Genomic DNA, 20,633 nt, shown 5'->3' on the forward strand with positions numbered 1-20,633 from the left:
AAACAAGGTGGAACCTATCAAGAATAAATGACTTAACGAGAGTCCCGGCTAAAATCTAACAATTGATGAAAGTATATTTGAGCTCTAATATGCCAATCGTGTTAATTTTTAAGGAAGCAAGTTAAAAAATTTAGAATAAAAATTATCATTGCTCGTATGATTTTGAAATATTAGTTGTATAAATAAATTTATTTTATTACTAAGGCAAGATGTTGCCAAAAGAGGACGAGAAAAATAAATGAAATTATCAATTTTTTATATCCAGTAAAAAATGAAAATTAGGAGAAAAATTCTCTAAAAAGTATACTTTATTATTGGGGTGCAGCATAGCATTACTCTGGAATAAAATATCAAAATCAGGCAGCCAGCTCGTATATCCAAAGTGTGGCGTTTCATCTCCTCCATGAAAAGCCATAAACCCCTAGTGATTCTTGTTCTGGCGGGAAGAACGAAAACCCATAAACCCTCGCCCGGTCGCTCCCTCCTCTCCCTTCTCCCCAGCAAAATCCCTAGAAAACCCCAATCCCCAGCATGCACCGTGTGGTAACCAGCTCCCTCGTGGCGTCCTCACCTCGATGGCTCTCACTCGCGGGATTTCTCCGATCCTTCGCCATCCGGAGGCTCTACAAATCGCCGTTTCCAAGGTGAGTTTGTGTCCACAATCGCTCTATAATTTCCCCTCTAATCCTTTTTCTCGCCTTTCTTTCCCTCGACGGCTGTCGTCGATGGTGTTTAGAGAAGTTCTTTTAATCTCCGATGCCTCCAATCGGAGGGCAGTATAAGTATTTCTTGGGTTCTGGAAGGAATTTGCCACGAATGTACTTATGATAATGAAAGGGTCTGTGACTTTCTAAATGCCTCTTCTTGAAATCATTTGAGTCTGGTGACTTTAGTCAATCTTCAAGCACCCTAGCTTGAAAGTTTTCTGAGTTTGGGTGGTTTTGATCAATTCTTTCTTTAAACACCATGTATTGCTAGCAAATTCCTGCTGACCATTGAGATTTTTCTTGGTTGATGGCATTGTGCCGGTTCTTGATGGAGTGGTGGTTGTGTTCATGCCTATCACTTGTCCTAAAATCCGAATTCTAGACATTATGGCCTGAATAAGATTTAGGAAAATTACAGAAATATCTCTTTAATTTTAGCTCAATTTTATTTACAACCCCATATTTTAAAAAGTGTCAAACTGATTTTTTTAGTTATCGATATGTTTCAATATGGTCCAACCATTTATCTCTGTAAATAAAAATTTTTAAAATGATAAAAATAGCAATATCTTTATCTCCTTCCTCTTGTCCGATTGATCCCCACCTCCTCCATCACCGGCATCCCTCTCTTTCTCCCTCCTTTCTCCACTCATTTCTCCTCTCCTTCATTCTCACCCATTTCTTCTCCCTCCCTTCCTCCTCTTTCTCCCTCCTCTTTTCTCCTCCCCTTTCTCCACCCATTCCTCCATCTCTTCCTGTTCCACCCCATTCACTTCTCTTCCTCATCCTCCTCCTCCTCCAAGCTGTCCATAAACCATCTCCCTTCACGTGGCCTCCTCCACCTTCGTCCCTTCTTGTCTTTCCCACCTTCTTTCTCTCCATCATCTTTTTCTCCTTGTCCTCCACCTTATTTCCTGCCAGCGGCCCGTCTCCCCTCCTCCCTTTTCTCCTCATTCTCTTTCTCCTCCTCACCCTCTTTCTCTTCCAACCCAACCCATAAGCTCTATCCCTCTAGATGGCCCCCTCTACATCTGCCCTTTTCATCGAAAAAAAATTCTTTCGGTAACCTATTCTTTCCTCTCTTCTTTCTTCCCACCCTCTTCTCTTTTTGGTCCTTCTCTAACCCATTTCACCCTTTTCCCCTCCTCCCTTCCTCATCCATTTTTTCTTCTCATATTCTTCTTTCTCCAAGCCCATCTATGAAAAAGAGGCATTTTCGTCTGTTGAGAGAGAAGTCTAACACCATTTATTGGTAAAAAGAATGATTGGATCACATTGGAATATATCGATAACTAGAATGGTTAGTTTAATATTTTTTAAAATACATGGGCGTAAATAAAATCGAGATAAAGTTGAGGGGGTGTTGCTATAAGTTTTTTTAATATTTATTCTCATAAAAATATGAATTGCTAAAGAATCGCAAATGCATTATAAAAATCATAATTATGGTTAATGTTTCAGAACATATGCTCGAACTATGGGAAAATGAGTTGGAGAGAAGGTGTTAGGGTAAGGTGTTGCTACTTGGAAAATTACAAGCATTTAGGTTAGTTGCTGCTGCCAAAAATTTTGGGTTTAGGTCATATGTGCACCATTTCCAGCTAGAGTAAGCACAACACTGAAGAAGTGCAATGGAATATGATTACCTTGGAAAAATAATCAGATGTGCCTTGTTACTTGAGGGTCCTTAGTGTACTTATATTGGGTGATAACTTAATGTAGCCAAAGAAGTCAAAGCCTACTGATGGAAAAGTGACTCGATGCATGGTTTTAAGATTTGAGTATATAATACACTAGTTAAGAAATATCTTAAGCAATTTTTCAAGCTAGTAACTGCTGAAAAGCCTTAGGCTGTGTTTGGATGTTGGATGGCTAACTAGGTGGTGGACATTTTTTAACTCTAGCAAACTTTCCTTTGATCACTTATCCTTGAGTTCGTAATATCCTTTGTTCGGCTGAAGTTTGAGGGTTAATGGTCAAGTTGTGGGAAGAGTGTAAAAGTAAGATGGAGAAGAGGGAGTTATAGGGGTTAAATTTATCTCACCTCAGGATGAGGCTGAAGTAAGTTTAGCCTTGTTAAACACTTTTTGGTATGTTGGTTGGCTAGAATTAACCTCTCATTTTCATGCAATATTTGGTTGGTAAAGTGAATAACAATTAAGACCGGCAAAATATGACCCGATCTACCAACCTGACCCATGTTCGACCCTCCATAAATAGGTTTGGATTTAGGTTAAACGGGTTCAGATTATAAATAGGTCGATCCATGTAACTTGTATAATATTTGGATCGGATTTGGGTTTTGGATATCTGATCCGTTTGATCTATTTATATTCAAGTCGGAGTGAGTCAGATAACCTATTTAATCCATTTAATTGTTTAACCCATTTAACCTATTTAAGACCTGTTTAAAATATGCTTAACTTGTTTCTGATCTGTTTAATCTGATTTGTTTTATTTGTTTAATCCATTTAATCCGTTAAAAATCCGTTTAACCTGTTTAACCCATTTAACTCAATTTGACCCGTTTAATAAATGAGTTAAGTGGATCGGGTTAGATTACCTGTTTAATAAACAGGTCGGATTTAGATACTTGTTTAATAAATAGGTTGGGTTCGGATTGATGATTTTTTGAGCTGACATGCATCGACCGATCTATATCCGACCTGATCTGACCTAATTGCCACCCTTAATAACCATCTATTATCTAATGCTTGACTAGCATCTAGACACTGCATTAATGGTTGGAACAAGGTTTGCAAAATCAATACTAGTGACGATACCTGTCAAGTACCAAGTTGATGTGGTACGGTATGGTACTGACGGACGGATGGTAGGGATATCATGTTGGTATTCCTAAACTAGAGAGAGAGAGAGGGTGTACTCGAGGTGGTGGCAGAGATGGTGGATCTGTGGAGGAGCTGGAGGAGGATGGTAGGAAGGATGAAGCTTGGGGAGTTTAGGGTTTAGGGCATACCTAGGATGATCCTTTGGGGTAACCATGCAAGGAATTTGGCGGTGGAGATTGGTGGGGGCAATCGATGGGGGTAGTTGGTGAGTGTGATCAGCATGAAGATTGGTATTGAGCCATCATCGGGGAGAACAAGGTATTGAACAATAAGAGAGAGAGAGAGAGAGGAGAAAAGAGAGTGGGTTATTATGAAGGAATCAGTTGGTTCGGCTTTGTAGAATCGAGTCAGTGTTGACCAAGATTGAGCAAAACTGGCCAGTTCAGCTCAGACCAATTTTGACCAGTTATTGTGTTGCCATGAATCAACACATAGAACTAACCTAGTTCCACATTTTGCACCTGTTTGGTATGGCATATCTTGAACTGGGCAGTTCAGGTTGGTTCTGCAGACCGTGGTACTTTGGAGGTGCAAATTGGCTGCAATGTGGTTTTTACATCTCAAGATCTGGTAAATGGCTTTAGTGACCGTGTCATAATGGTTTATGGCATCCTAGAACAACCTATAGAAACTTTTCAACAAATTTCTTGAATATTTATGGATCATGTCATCCTCCATCACAAGGTTGAGATGAACAATGTGGATTTGCATCATCATTGTTTTGACTACTAGGAGGAGTAACTGGATCCCTTAGGCATTTGCTTGATATTTTAATGAATACTCCATTCTCGTTATAATTAGGCATGTAGAATGGAGGCTTTTTACAAATAAAGGTAGCCTTTGAAAAGAGGTTATTAACTTACGCTTGATAAAGATCCTCATTAGAGATCTTGCTTTAGGAATTTCAACCACAGGTCTTGTTTCAAAGCACTTAATTAGGGTAAGAATGTAATGTCCATTAGTCTTACTTGGAAGTTGTCTGATTGGGACCCTCAGATTAAGTAAGGCAAGTGGGTCAGCAACCTATTGCTTTGTGAACCCTTTGCCAACATACGTAGTGCAGTAAGCCTCAAGTATGCGATGCAGTAGGCCCCCAGCATATGTCATGCAGTAGGCAATAAGGGCAATCTAATTGTTGATGACTGGTCAAATTGGGTTTGGGGTGGTGGTGGCAGACTGATTTCCATGGTTTTTTGGGAGAGCCGCTTTTTCCTCAAGTCATCTCCCTAGGCAACTGGATTGAGGAACACCACCTTACCATAGGAGAGACAACTTCGCTTAGAGATGTGAGACAAGTTGGAGAAATTGCAATTTTGCTACTTAGGTATTTATATAATCCATCCATACATTTGGAAACAAGTGCATTTTTTAACCCTTTCAAAAGTATATTCTTACAAAATTTGGTTATTTTGCGATACTTTACAATGTGTAAGAGATTTTGAACCAATGTAAAATAATAATATACCAACATATTTCAAGAAAAAAGTTTCCTTTGAATACCTTGTACATTAAGATTTACTTGCTTGTAAAAATATTCAAAAATTGCAAAATTTGATTTTAAGTATTGAAAAAACTCTTTCAAAGGCCAAATTTATCACACAACAGCAAGCTCGATAAAAAAAAGAAATAAGAAAAGAATATGATTTTTGCCTATATTTTATTAAATTGTGCTTGTATAGATAATGTTTGGCTCCATAAATTACTCTTTGCAACTCCCAAACCAACTCTAGTTTCAGACCTGAACTTTTGGATGTCAGTTTTGGAATTTTGGACAAAACTTTAAGCAATGTGTGGAAGTGTCAAGGGAAATGGGAAAGGAAAATATTAGAGAGATGAGTCAAATGTGGGTTGACGTTTGATGCCTTCCAAAAACAAAATATGGTTGATGAGGGGCAGTTAAATGGTTATAAGAGGAAGAAGAAACATAAAAGGAGCAGTATAGATTGACTGAGAGACATTTTATGGTGCCCATGTTGACACAGCAAATCCTTCTCTGTATATCCAAGGACATGATATACTTCTCTGTTATATGATCTCCATAATAGCAGGATCTTTTATTTTCTTCCATTTCTCAGCTACATATTGATACACACTTGTACTGGGATGGATATTTCTCATTAATAGCCCTTTCATAGGAGTGATGAGATATTTTATGAGAGTTGGTTGAGATATGCATGTGACAAGCATGATACAATCTGGATCTGTTTATGAAGATATATTGTATCTATAAGTAGCCTCTGTTGTTTTGCTATCCCTGCAAAAGACTGATATGATATATCTTAACAATTTTTTTGTTTGTTTAGGATTTAGTTGATGATGAACTAATATATTATCATCTATTTCTTGCGCGGTTTATTCAGTGTCCACGTTATTCATTGTCTTGCTCATGCATTCTTAGATGGTGTTGCAGGCTTGTAGAAAGAAATATTGTTCTAAATCACATGAAATTCTGGTCAGAGTACCTAAGGTCTCTGGAAGATTAAAACAGTCAAAAATTCTTTATGAGGTAGACCATCAGTCTCACATTTTGTGGTGGAAAGAGGTATGCACATGGATTGGATTTTGGATTTCTTTTTGTATGGCTCATAATGCATGGTATGTTCTCTGCTCTCTAATGTTGTATTTCTAATTTCAGAAAATGCAGACGTGCAAAAAGCCTTCTTCAGTTCAGCTGATTAAGAGGCTCAAGTATACAAATTTATTAGGATTGGATGTTAGCCTTAGAAATGGAAGGTGGAGATAATATTGTCTAAATTCATGACATTTTTTAGATCTACTATTTTCTTGTCTTTGCAACACAACTGCACACATTTTAACTCTCAGAAATCACTTGTTTTATTTAGTTTTTACTTTTTTGCCAACCGAGTCAGGTAATTTATCTCCATACCCCTGTAAACTGTGTACTTCATGACTTGCTTTATTTGACTTGGGATCAGCACTTAAAATGAAGGTATGCGTTGATGCACATGGAACTCTTCATCTCAATTTGAGTTGTGCGTATTGTCACCTTGGTTATCATATAATTAATAATTAAATTTCTTTCTTTTGTTTGTCTTGGAATTTTGCCTGCTGAATGGTTGCTTTCTTGTGCCAATTCATGAAAACTCCTTCGCACATCTATATCTACATTTTAGTCTTCAAAGGGGTAGCTTGTCTGTTCCATCTCCTCTTTCTCCCTCAGCTTTCTTGTTTAATAAATGCTTGGCCCAAGGACTTGCTATTTCCTTGTCTAAATGCCTATATATCTCATGAGTTTATGCTTTTTTCAACTAGAGATGCTTGCTTTCTTTGTTTGGCTTTCATCTGGCTTCTATTGTCTTCTAATCACTGTTTCCTGCTACTTTCTTGTTGCATTTGATTTTTCAAATTTTTCTCTTGCACATGTTCTGGGGCTTTTCCTTCATGTTCCTTGATATTTTATTCTTCTTGGTGATCTTTCAGTCTATTGTTTGCATAAGTTATTTGTCAAGAGTCAAGATCAGGCTTTCCTTGAGTCTTTTAATATTTTTTATGCTTTTAGAAAATGCTCTTTGCATCATAATGTTTCTAAAATGTAAATTTTGTAACCATTCAATTTTGTGCTTATATATTATGATATGCTGCAATTTTTTCCTAAAGAGAATCCCAATATGCTGGACAAATTAATTGGATTATCTTTCACTTCTTTGAAAATTGCATTACCTATTTGTTTTTGCATTTAGACACAATGATTGGTAGAATATGATATATATGGTTGCGGATTATAGATCTGATATTCATTTGGAAGGGAAACTAATGGCACTTCCTATTCCTTTTTACATTTCTATCTCAACTTTAGGCATTTGTCCAGCACATCTTATAATAAGGTGCTTCATCTTGGCCTAGGAAGTCCAGCCACTTCTGGATGTATTCATGTTTGTCATAAAGACTGATGATGTTATGGCAACCATTATAGCTTTTCCCATATTCCTTCATTACGTTATGAACTTAAATAATGCCCTATAAATGCAACCACTGTATATGCGCTATAATTTATAAACAATACAATGACTGTAAATGGTCAAAATGGTTTTGCCTTTTGGCACACTAACTGTCTTAAAAAAAAGCACTTTTCATTTCTTGTTAATATTTTAGTATAATTTAGTCAAATAGATATTGAAGGAATATCAGTAGTATAGATTATGCCAAATGTATTAATAGCTAATAATTACTTATTTGATATCCATTATAAAAAAAGAAATGATTTTTTTTGCCTAATTTGTGGCCTGATATTGCATTTAAGTTTTAACAATTAAAAAACTTTTGACCGTGGTCATTTGATGGCCTTAGTAACTTAATTGGAACCATGCACATTGCCTAGACCTCGTGGCTGGTTTTAGGTAGAAGTTGCCTAAGTAATGATTGATATCAATTTTTTGGTTGAATCTCATCAGGTTTTTGCTATGCTAATTCTAGCTGTTTATTTTAGATATGATGCACCATGAAACAACTTGTTTCTTGTTCAGTGATTACATCAAGATAATTTGATTTTTTATAAGTTAATATTTCTTTCTGTCTTTTGAAAATTGAAAAAAATGATTATGTTCTGTGCAGCTTAAAAGAAGGAACTCTCAACATGGAGTTATTGCAATTTAAATCGAAGTTTCCCCGTGAAGTTTTACTATGTAGAGTATGTTACCAGGCTCTATTCAAATTGTGTGCTTTTTAGTTTATTTGTTGTGTCTCAAAAGTGAACATTTTTTTTATCCTACTTTGATTAGCCATATTGATGCATCACAAATTCCTTAATTTCCAAAGCTATTCTTTTACATTATATCTGGTTTCTCTAGGATTGATTATATCAGTTCTTTTTTATCAATTTGATTTTACAAAACAAAGTTTCAAAAAATTGACTAGACAAAGTGAGCCTATAAAGCAAATGTAAGCAAAAAATATAACAAATAGTGTGAGTTAAATGGCAAAAAGGAAAGAGAACTAGTAATATGTGAAAGTAGTGGAGCCACAATTGATTAGGTCAAACCAACAATTTTGAATTGAATATTCATATTTGATGTAGACAAGTATGGATATGAATCAAACATGAATCTCATCCATGCATGATCTGGATGTATAGAATTATGAATCTGATGGGACTTTACTGATTGCCGTATTCATTTTACAAAATTATGACATGTACATGTAATGAAGGGCCTTTTAAATTGAGTTCATGTGAATATCTAGAATATCTGAAAACAAGAAGTCATGCATTTGGACTTTCTAACCAATGCATCAAGTGGATACAAGTTAAAAAAAAGGCAATAATAGAGTTCAAGAGCAAAGATATGTAATTATGTATAAGTTAAGGTTGCGGACTCGGTATCGGAGCCCATGTTGGTTGGCCGGCAGTATGGATCGTTATGGGTCCGTACGGGACTGGACTGGCATGAACCGACATAGAGGAGAAGAGGCAAATTGAGTGGAGAAAAGAGAGAAAGAGAGGAGGGGGAGGGAGAAGAGGGAGGCAGTGGTTGGAGGAGACATCGGTGATGGCCACAGGTGGGCCGCCAGCATGCTCGGAGGGCCGCGAAGGCCTCCGCTTCATCCGTCATTGGGCTGAGAGAGAGAGATAGAGAGAGGGGGGAGGGAAAGAAAAGGAGGGAGGGTCTTCGGTTGGCCGTTGTGGTCGTCGGACTGCGCAATCGCGGCCTTCGGCCCCACGAGCGTGAAACAGAGGCAATTGCCCCAGTTTCATGATTTTTTTTAAAAAAATTTAATTACAGTGAAGCCGGCAATGGGTTTGCGGCTTCAATGTTTCTTAGCTTTTTCTAAAAGAATATCAAATAGTGAAGTCGGTAAACACATTACTGGCTTCACTGTTCATCTTCATTTAAAAAAAAATACTGACACGTGAATGAGGTGGCCGTCCTTGTTTTGCAGTCGGGCTCTGTCCGATGGCCACGGTGGCCATCCGACAAACCCGATAGCCCCTCCATTGGCTGCTACTCCTTCCGGTACATCGCTTTCCCTCTCTCTCTTCCTTTCTTGCTCGATTAGGTGCCCTATTGAGCGACACCGAGCCGTGGAGGCCTCCGTATGCCACCGCCAGCCTTTGGCAGTGTTGTGTCGTGTCTCCCTCCCCTCCTCTCTCTCTCTCTTCCTCTCTTTTCCTCTCCCTCTGGTGTATCATTTTCCTCGATCGATCTGTCCCGATTCTCCACCGGTCCGGCTTGGTATGGGATGTACCGGCTGGCTCAAGCCGGCATGGAATTTCATGGACTATAGGTCATATAAATCGAGAACCCAAACAGTTGATCTTGATCTAGACATCTTAAAGTTCACATTAATGAAGATTCGATTGATTGGGGTGCTTGTGAACTATAAATTAAATGATCACATTTTATCATGCCATTGGCATTGGTCGTTTTGGAAGCATTGATGATAAGTGGAAGATCTTAAACTCTTGATGTTTGGTATTTGGACATGTTAGATGTTTTGGATCAATTTTAATAGTGTTGGGTTTTTGGTTTGGGTGTTGCATCATGGTGTTTTATTATAGTTCGGTTGAGGCTTCATCCTACGAATAGGATTCCAACTTACCCCTCTCTCTCTCCCCCCCTCCCCCCCCTCTCTCTCTCTCTCTCTCTCTCTCTCTCTCGCATGGGCATTTTCTTTGTCTCCATCTATATCTGTATATACTTATGCATATGCATACAAAATCATCAAATACATACATACATACACATATGTATATGTATGTATATCCGTGCGTGTGCGTGCGTGCGTGCATGCATGTCGCGCCCATGCCTGGTAGGTGCGTGCGTGCGCGTGCACGCATGTGCGTGGTGCCATGCGGCATGCGCGGTGTGTTTGTCTATCTTTGGATTCAAACTTTATGCTAAGTTGTTGTAAAAGGAGTTAATGATTTTAAAATCAATTATAGTTCACCAAATTGAAGATCTGAAATGTTGAACAAGATATATGTATTACTATCCATGAATTTTTTCCGACAGCTTATTCATTTTGATATTTTACCGTCAGATGTTTGCTTATCCTTCTTTTAAGCATTAGGAAATTTCAGTTTTACTTCCCTTTTCTGATGCTAAACCACTAATAAAACCCAGGCTGCACAATCCTTGAGTTACGGAATATTGATATGTAACATCAGGTGTGAGTAAGTGGCATTCATTTCTAGATATCGATTCTTGATGATGAGGGACCTTGTTTACATGATGCTTTTCCTCTCACTAAGCTTGGTTCTCAGGGTTCTATTGTATTTTAGGTACATTAAATAGCATGGGTTTATGTCATATGATGGATAAATATTAACTTGCCTTTCTTTTTCTTTGTCACTGATGTCTGTGGTGTGTTGCTTCTCAATGCTCTGATTCAACCACAATTTTGACATGTGTAAGGCTGTGGTGAAGTATTAGTTAATACCTGCTATTGGCAGTTGATTAGTTTTCATTTCTCTTGCACTGAAGAATATGAATAATTTTGTAGTGCTTGTTGAGAAGAGAACTGGCTTCTGTCATAAGATATATGCTCCTGGCATACATGCTATTCTTGACATTCCATCATTGACAAAAAGGGCATCAAGCCCAGACCTCACAGAAATGCATAAAATTGGCTTTCAGGGAATTTAGGTAACTTAGACACCTTTATCTGTCATCCCTTTAATTTTAGTACACCATCAGTGTAGAGGTGGTAAGTAGTCTTGTATTTGATTTTGCTAATATATATTTTTCATGTTCAAAACTGACATGATTGGTCATTATCATGGTCTGCGATATTTCATTTCAGGTTGGAGATTTCTATGAAGCAATTGGATTTGATGCTTGTGTTCTTGTTGAGCATGCTGGTTTAAATCCTTTTGGGGGGTTGCGGTCAGATAGTATTCCAAGGGCCGGCTGCCCTGTTGTGGTATGTATTTTACCTGCTGAAATCATTTCTCCTGGGTTTAAGTTTTTGGTATACTCCGAAAACTGAATCAGTAATTTTCAATTCCCTTTTGTAAGTTGTTTCTGAGTATTCTATTCAATAATTTTCTGGTGATGCTTTTGCTTTTCTCCTTTTTCTTTTTTCAATTGCCCACACAAAAAGAGAGAGATCACCAAAATGACAAAAAAAAAGAGAGCAGAGATTGATTTTGTTAAAGTTTTTAACTGATGAAATTAGTATTTCTGTTATGGCCTTTCCCATTAAAGTCTGGCATATTTATCAGATGGCACTTTCAGTTGCCATGTGAATTTAGATAATTTATTGCTTCCGTTGTGCTTGTTTTTCATTGCAAAGAAGTTACCTTTAAATTTATTAAACATGTTTTTTATATATTGTACACTTTGGCTTTATTCTGTAATTTGATTTATTGTAGTGGCTTAGGGAAGTTATAAAACTTGCACAACTTATTTCTGAGGAAAACTCTAGGTTGCAATTTGTTTCACTGTTTGTTTAGTTTCTTCTACGACATGATATCTGATAATTTAGGCTTAGATTGCTTGGTCATGATTTCTTCAAAATCTTTAAGGTAGCCATCACATGATAGCATGTTCCACATTCTATTGACTACTCTTTAATTACCATGTTTTTTGGGCAACTGCATTCTAACATATTGGTATGATATGACTTCTGCAGAACTTGCGCCAAACTTTGGATGACTTGACTCGAAATGGGTTTTCTGTTGTGAGTTACTGTGAGAATTTTGATATCTTTATTACTTGGACTGCACATCTTCATTTAAACATTGTATTCTAGCACAACATGGAATATACTTAGAGTGATGAATGTTACCAACCTCTTGCAAGTTTGTCTTCTAATAAGATGCATATCCTTTGGCAAAGCATTTTAACATATGATTTCATATACTGAGTCAGCTCTTGTTGTTATTTTTGAGATATATTTATTTCCATTTGATTAACCACTTAGAGATAAGATTTCATGCCTAATAGTAATTAATCCCAGTAGATAAGTTATTTCTATAATTAAATGGCCTTGTAAGACAATTAAACTTGTGCAGGAGACGCATTATATAACAATCATATAATCATGATTATCAAATGAAATAAACGATATGAAATATATAACTTGCAATAATGGATGCATTGTCACTAATCAAAAACTTTTATACCTAAAAAGAGGATTCCTTGTTGAAAGGAGTTGCAGCCTGATCCAATTAGTAAACACATCCTATAACCTGACAACCATATAACTTGGTTGCTCTATTACTTTGCATCGCCTGGTGCAAATAAATGGTTTCATGTACCATGGTACATTTGTACTCATATGTAGCTTTACTCTTCTATTGTTGTAAATGTACCTCAACATCCAACATTAAATGATAAAATAGTTACAACTTCACATTAACTTGTGCAATTAACCATCCCACAAGTACTAGGGGAAATGGGATATCAACATCCAATCAAGTTGAGAATTGGGCTCCAGTTTTTGTTATGTACCAACCAAGATCAGAAATTAAATGTGTAAAATCAAAAACACAAGTTAGGCAAGATGCTGGTCGTAGGAATCAGATTCACAGTCGTTACAAAGAACTATTCCACATTCATTTTCCCGCTACCTGACGCTTCTAAGCTTGCTTATGTCATAGTTAGCTATTCATATTTCATTTAGTTTTACTGCATTAAAAAGGTATAGTTGCGACTATGTCAATTTCTTTGCTTTCTAATGATGATTCTTTTGTAGAATTGTTACTTTGGGTGACAAAACATTTGTCAATTTCAAATAGATATCTACTTTGTTGTTCTTTCTCAGTGTAAGCATGGTCTAAAGGCCACAAACATATAATGGGGACCTATGCATTCTCATGGACACCTGCTTGTATCATAAAATATTACTAGGATATAGTGACTGAAACTCTCTTACAATAAATGGCATGATAAAATCCAATTATTGTGATGCATGGATAAACCAAGAAATGATTGGCTTCACATATATGCTTTGACCTAATAATGACAAGGTCCAGTGGTCCACCAGTCATTCCTTCTATGGATCACCGTACTGCTCAATACCAAGATGAACCAAGATGTGTATCAACTTGTATTGAGACGTGCCGGCCTGCACTGAGATAAAAAGTGAGAAGAATTGTTTGAGAGCTATTTAGTATGGGATAGATACTATATTGTACCGACCTATGTCATGCCAAATTGGTAATGTACTGGTTTGTTCTTTAGTACCGGGATTGCGAATCTTGATTAGTATGGTAAAATGGGTGACCGCATCATGATACACACCAAAGTTTGTTGTCTTGATACTGGACCTTGTACCGGTACCATCTCATTACATTATTACATGATCTCGTATGGTATGATACCAGTATGGTATGGTATGGTATGCCCCATACTGAGCAGTACGAGGTGGTACAACAAACAATGATACACACTGTAAACTCCAAAGTACATGTTGGCACCCTTGAACCATAGCAAGCTCATAGCTTATATCATAGCTCTTGCTTGCTTTGCATGAATTTTAAAGTATGTATTAAGGTCCACCATACAAACCCTTACCGACTATACCATATTGGTACAATATCGAGATTTGGTTCAGTATGAGTCAAAGCTGGTCTATACCAGTTTGAACTGAGTGGAATCATCCCGTACCATCCCAAACTGGGTGTGTGTCATACCACACTAACTTGTACATTGATTTTGGATGGTACCATGATAAAAAGTGAGAAAAAAGGTACAGGGTGCATACCTTACCATATTGGCTGTACTGTGCTGAACCGTTAATGTACTGCGGGTATGATATCCAGTACTGAGATTGCATATCTAGTTATATATAGTTTACATCCCCATGAATATTGGTTGCAATAGTTAGCAATTAATAAGCCTAATGTCATTACCAATTTTCTATAGTTATTTGTACAAGGTGCAGAATATGTATAAAGGTCATATCTGACCAAACCAGCCGGTGATGAACTTTCCGGAGTCATGTCTGGTTGATACAGTATGCAGGTTATTTGTATACCTTTATAATCAAATCATATCTGCTTGAATATGCTTATTTTGTTATGTGGGCTCTAGGAAAACTCATTAATATAGGAGCCATTTTACTTTTGGCATCTTTCTGTACAAATTGATTAATATAATTATCTTTCAATTCCGCTTCTATGGTTTAATAATGATGAGCCAATGGAGTCTTCTTAAGATACATTTATCTATGGTCAAATCAAATATTTAATGGATTTAATTCTTTGTGGAGTAGTAGACAAAATGTTTTAACATTTACTTTATATATAGGGATGTGTTTTTTGATTGAAGGAACAGCATGATTTATATGTGCATGCATGCTTTTCTATATGAACAATCATATTTTATTTTAAATTTATTGAAACTCAAATGTAGATGGGCTAAGTTGCTTGAACATAAGAATTTTAATTGTGTCTAGAGTTCTAAGGAGAAACTATTTGCTTCAAGCGTTAGCAAACCATTGGGTGATTTCTTTTGGGGTACAAAATCATTGGGTGTTTTAAGTACTCTTGCATGCTGTAAGTGAAGCTTGGGTTGGCAGAAGGTGATCAACTCATCTTTCTAGGTTGAATGAATGCGTGGTTAGGTGCTTAGTGCAGTTAGAGATATGCACTATGTTCTTTTTGAAGATGGTGGTGACAAATGAGACGATAGAGAAGTTGTTGCAAGGGAATGGGGGCATTTAAGAGGGAGAAGATGGTACAAGCATTGCATGCGGTCACATGTACTTGCTTACAATGGAATTAGGCATAATGAGGATTGTTAGCTTTTTAGTATGCTTTCTGCTGTCATGGGCTTCCTGTCACAAGCTCATTGCATGATGGATAAATATAATAATATATAACTCTGGATGATGGATAATATAAATCTAGATGACTGAAGTGATCAGTTTGTACATTTTTTTTATGCATAATTTTTTATGTTGTTATTGGTTTCAGTCAAGACTATTTTGTTCCAAACTTGATCAATTTGATATTTGTATTCAACATTTGCTTGGTGGTTCAACTTGTTTAGAATGCAATTTTTTTAGTGTGTTAAACTGTGTTTTGAATTTTTCTTGAAAATTGTATGCCGATCAGTAATAAAATATCCATACCATATAGTTATTTAACATATTGCATAATCTTTTCTATGTATTTATTGTATTGTTTGGGTGTCTGTGGACAATGCCAATATTTTTCTGTGTTCGTGTATGCTAGTACTTGGCATGGTAGATCATGTATTGCGTGTGGATGAGACCTAGTTGACACTTGATACTGTTACGACGGAGATGATACTTTGAGAGTTTGAATGTTGGTATTGTGTGTTTAATGATGGGGATGGTACTTTCTATAGGTTAACCCCCAAAAGAAAAACCTTGTATCAAAGTTTGTAATCTTGGTATCGGACCTTGAACATGTTGTACAATATTGGCATGCTTGGTACGGGGGTTAGTTCGGCATGCCGAGACTCGGTCCCCCACCCCTCCTAAATTGAGCCTTGATTTGGTATCGGCACTACATAGTATCCTCGGTATGGGGTGGTACGTACTAGTACAGTAAAGGTTTTACGTTCTGGCGGGATCGGAGGCATCTCGGCCGTCCTATCCTATTCTTAAAAGGAAATGGGACTGGGATGGGTTCGGAACTTTGAAGCCCATCCACGTTGGGGAAGATGAAGAAAGTGAAAAGAAAGGAAGATGAAAAAGGAAAAAGTGAAAGGAAAGAAGAAGAAGAAAAAAAGAAAGAAAGAAAAGAAGGAAGAAAGAAAAGAGAAAGAAGAAGAAAAAAATAAAAGAAAGAAAGAAAGGGATAAGAAAAAGAAAGAAAAAAAAAAGGAAAGAAAGGAAGGGATAAAAAAAAGGAAAGAAAAGAAGACAGAAGAAAAAGAAAGAAAAGAAAGAAAGGAAAGCATTAAAGAAAGAAAAATAGAAGAAAGGGACGGATGGAGGATATCTATAAGGATGCATGATCGGGATCAAGGTTCGCGAACTAGGTACTGGAACCTGTGCGATTGTCGGCCGGTATCGTACCATACCATACCGTACCGTACTGATAATAAAAAATTCAAAAAAAAAAATCCATCCAACAGCCAAAAAAATCAAGCCGAAGCGAATCGAACTGGTACCGTAACACACCGTATCGGACTAAACCGTCCGTATCGGACGGTTCGGATTGATACCGTACTGAACCAATCGGTTCGGTCCAGTTCAAGCCATTTTCCAAAAAATCAGGTAGAACTAAATCGATTTTCCATCGGTACGATACGGATATATCGGTCAGTTCGGATCGGTACAGAATACCATGATCGAGACAACTATCGTGATGGGATGGGACAGCGGGCATGAAGGTACTGGGATGCCTCTGTTTTATGGGATTTAAAAACTTGAGTACAACAAATCTTGCCTTGTATATTGACGCAGCAAGACTATGTCATAACCTAACCCGAGATCATGAGTCTAGGGGTCATGGCAACTATCGGATACTCACGAAGAACTCTCTCTGCAAACATGCAAGGCATTCCAAAAAATGATATCAATGCATCATAGTGGAATTCATAATAAATTAACTTCAAAATTTAATTAACTAAAATTAACTTTGATCTCTTACAAAATTATAATAATATTCAGAAGGTCTTACATCAATTAAATCTCAAATAAAATCTCGTGAAACATAATAATAAGTTTATGTCTAAACTCGGTTGATACTGTTGATTCTCGCTTTTAAACTCACTCCCAAAGCAGTATCTATGTTCGCAATTAAGAATTTGAATCTGAAAAAAGGGAGAGGTAATTAGCTCGATAGTCCATTAAGTAATGAATATTTGAACTAGACATTTCAGATATTATCATAAGATATGATGTTTGAAAATAAAAGCCATAAAGAATATAAGAATATATTCCATGCCAATCGATGCAATTCAAATCTTTTCAAATATTCATATTCATATATAATCATAAATCCAATTCGAAACAAAATATATATAACTCAACAGCCTTTGATATGATTAGCGTTTAACCCCCATTGGTGGGGTTGAATACCAACATTTAATCTCCATTGGCGGGTCCATTGAGTACCAATGTTTAACCCCAATTAGCGGGGTCCATTGAGTACCAACATTTAACCCCCATTGGTGGGGTCCATGAGTACCAATGTTTAATGTCCATTGGCAAGGTCCATTGAAATATAGTTAAGTTGAGAGCACAAATTCAATCCATATCAAAGCACTTTTGCAACATAATATATAGATATTATAATTCTATTGAACATATACATATTCCATAATAAATTAATAAATCATAATATTTCAAAAATCTCAAATTTGCAAAGTACTTTCCGTTCAAAATACAATTTCATAAATCATGTATAAATTCAAAAGACTAATTATTTGCTTTCAAAATAAATTATGAAATATCTCGAAAAGATGATTTATTATTAACCTTTGCGGAATACTGAACGGATAGATTCAATCAATTTTGAAAGCATCCTTTAGAACTTATTATTCAAAATATATTCTTCTATTAGTCTAAGCCATAATTAGTAAAAATCCTGTAGTTCCGATACCTTCATAAGGCTGACAAAAATAATGTCACCCAATATCCTAGTTGGTCCAATCAAGGTAATTTTATTGGATCATGTTTAGACTAGGATACAGATGGTTCAGTATACAGCAATGATGATCAAATTCATTAGTGCTTGATAAAAGTCAAAGTAGAGGTCGGTACACCGATTGGCAGTCAGGAATCAATTTGATCAAATAACTTCATTTAATCAGGGTTACTTAAAATATAATGATTTAATAGAGATCCACAAGGATCAAATCTTGCGATGTTTGACAAAGACTCGGATGGTATAGATATGTTGTCCGACTGATAGAGCGGCTTAAAACTTCCTATTGGAATCAACTCAAACTCAAAGCAACAGGTCGAGTTCATTGATTCATAAATCATGTAGAGAGAATATCAGAGGAGAGAAATCAACAAGATGGAATTTGGCCAGTCAACGATACTGTTCAACATATCGATTGGTCTAATCAAGGTGATTTAATCAAATCATGGTCGAACTAGTGTATATATCGTTCAATAAAAATCATAGATAGTCGAATATAATGATATTTGGATTTGGTCAAGATGGGTGTCGGTATGCTGTTCGATGACTGTGGATCAGGACTCTCTTTGTTAAGGTTAGATCAGAATCATTGAAAGAAAATCCTTCACTAGTTAATCTTAAAGAGAGAAAACTCCATGGAGAGAATAACTCTAGAGAGAGAAAATTTGTGGATAGAAAAGTAGAGAGAGAAAGTGAAACTTTTTAGAGAGAAGGGAGAGAGGGAGAACTCTCTTCTTTTCCTTTTGTTTTTTTTTTCTTTTTTTTTTCTGTTGGTCTATTGGTGAAACAGGGGACCTGTTGACCCCTTGTTTCTTGAAATATGGGAGGAATCTCATCGCGGCGGCTGTGGTTAATGATGCGGGCAAAGGTTGCATGACCATAGATCTCCCAATCGGCGACCGGCATTGACTTTTGCCACCAGAAAAATCAAGAAAATCTGGCGGCAAAAAAGGAAGAATTGAACCAAAATAGAGCCCTTTTCTTTCCAACCAAAATCCGGTGATAGCCGGTCGGAATCCATGACTCAACGACTAAGGAAGAAAGAAAGGAGGGTTAATCGAGGATTGCCAGCCCTTACCTAGCTTTCCCGGTGACGCTTAGGCAGAAATCCAGCGGCACATAGTGAAGAACACCCAAGAGAAGAAGAAGAAGAAAGCGATGGCTTTTCTGGCAATGATCACTGGTGGGGCTCGATGGGGTTTGGGGTCTCGGTGAGGAGAATCAAAGGGGGGCCGAGGGAGTTTTAACAGAACCAAATCCCAGTCCATCTCGGCCTCACGATGGATTGGGAGGAAGAAGACTCCATCATGGAGTCTTTGGAGTCTTCTTCCCATCGTTTCTCTCTTTTTTTAGTGCTTAAAAAATCGTGAAGTTCATTTTTTGGGCTGATTCTTTTTATGCCAGGACCAGGCCCAGGTTGTTTGGGCTGGGTATTACACTGTAGTTAATGGGTACAATAGGAGGTCAGGACCGATGAAGATGTGGATGGAAGTAATTGGATATGATTTCTATGACCTTGTTATGAAGACAAGATGATCCAAGAGGACTTAAGATCATGGTTTGCTGTGCCGATTATTGGCTATTATACCTGTAGCATATTGGTACCTTACCACTATGATGTGGTACGGTTAGTAAAGTGGTACGCACATTGTACCAATACTGCATTTTCTCACACCCAGCCATGTTACCAGCCTAAACTGGGTGGTACAGTTCAATACAGCACAGAATGCAGATGTATGGGATAGTTTCACTCAGTTCAGACCAGTTCAGACCGGTTCTACTCATATGCCAAACTGAACCCGCATCATATTGGTCCTTACCGATATGGACCAGTACGACTAACCTTGTTTAAGATTGGATGGAATAGGTCTTGTAGCTTTTGGACATGTACTTATGTCATACTTAGTTCAGCTTTTGTTTGCATTTGTTATTTCCTACACGTTGCTTCTGCTGTTTATTGATTGTGTAATATACATGTGTCATCTTTTTTTAAACTTCATGTTGCACTCTGTTTGTTTAAAAATTGAAGCCAATAATGCTTGACTTCTTTTCTCAGCTGTGCCACTCGGGTATCAAACACAGATGTTATGTCTTGATTGATTGTCCTGTATGTGAATGATTTATATCCCATGAGCAAGGTTTGCTGTGCCACCCTATACGGGATGGACCTGTACCGACACTACCATATTGTACCATACTGCTTGCTAACACTGTAATAGAATGGTACTTGTACGGGGTCTTATATCGAGATGGCGAACCTTGTCTATGAGCATTTATGTTTTGGAACTGTGAGATGTATATATTTATAAATTTACATCTGGGCATACATCCATACCGGTATTTGCATTCACACGCAGGTAAAGGCATTTAAATACATGCATGCAGGCATCCACACATATGTATATAGGCAATTTTTTATGTATGCATATCAGAATTGCGTGTTTCACATATATGCATTCACATGTTTAAACATTTTGTCGCTATTTAACTGTAATGTATACCTCGTGTGGAATGTACACCTTGTGTGATGCCATAAGTTTATAAACTGTA

At 37.0% G+C, this 20,633-nt stretch overlaps 1 protein-coding gene across 6 annotated transcripts in view; it reads left to right on the plus strand.

Annotated features, from left to right (window-relative positions):
* Positions 1-375: 375 nt before the first annotated feature.
* Positions 376-20,633, plus strand: part of LOC105043124 (DNA mismatch repair protein MSH1, mitochondrial) — a 122,661-nt gene continuing 102,403 nt past the window's right edge. Inside the window, exons 1-6 of one of the 6 annotated variants that reach the window (XM_073255980.1) lie at positions 376-644; positions 5,955-6,098; positions 6,192-6,289; positions 8,129-8,204; positions 11,315-11,434; positions 12,146-12,193. In XM_073255980.1, coding sequence (XP_073112081.1) covers positions 576-644; positions 5,955-6,098; positions 6,192-6,289; positions 8,129-8,204; positions 11,315-11,434; positions 12,146-12,193 — 555 coding nt within the window. In that variant the 5' untranslated portion in view covers positions 376-575. Of the gene's footprint in view, positions 645-5,954; positions 6,099-6,191; positions 6,290-8,128; positions 8,205-11,014; positions 11,158-11,314; positions 11,435-12,145; positions 12,194-13,394; positions 14,482-20,633 lie in introns of those variants that run through there. The other 5 variants (XM_029264013.2, XM_010920542.3, XM_029264014.2 and 2 more) reach the window with 5 other exon arrangements.

The sequence above is a fragment of the Elaeis guineensis genome, chromosome 4, assembly GCF_000442705.2.
Source record: "Elaeis guineensis isolate ETL-2024a chromosome 4, EG11, whole genome shotgun sequence".
Classification (NCBI taxonomy): Eukaryota; Viridiplantae; Streptophyta; class Magnoliopsida; order Arecales; family Arecaceae; genus Elaeis; species Elaeis guineensis.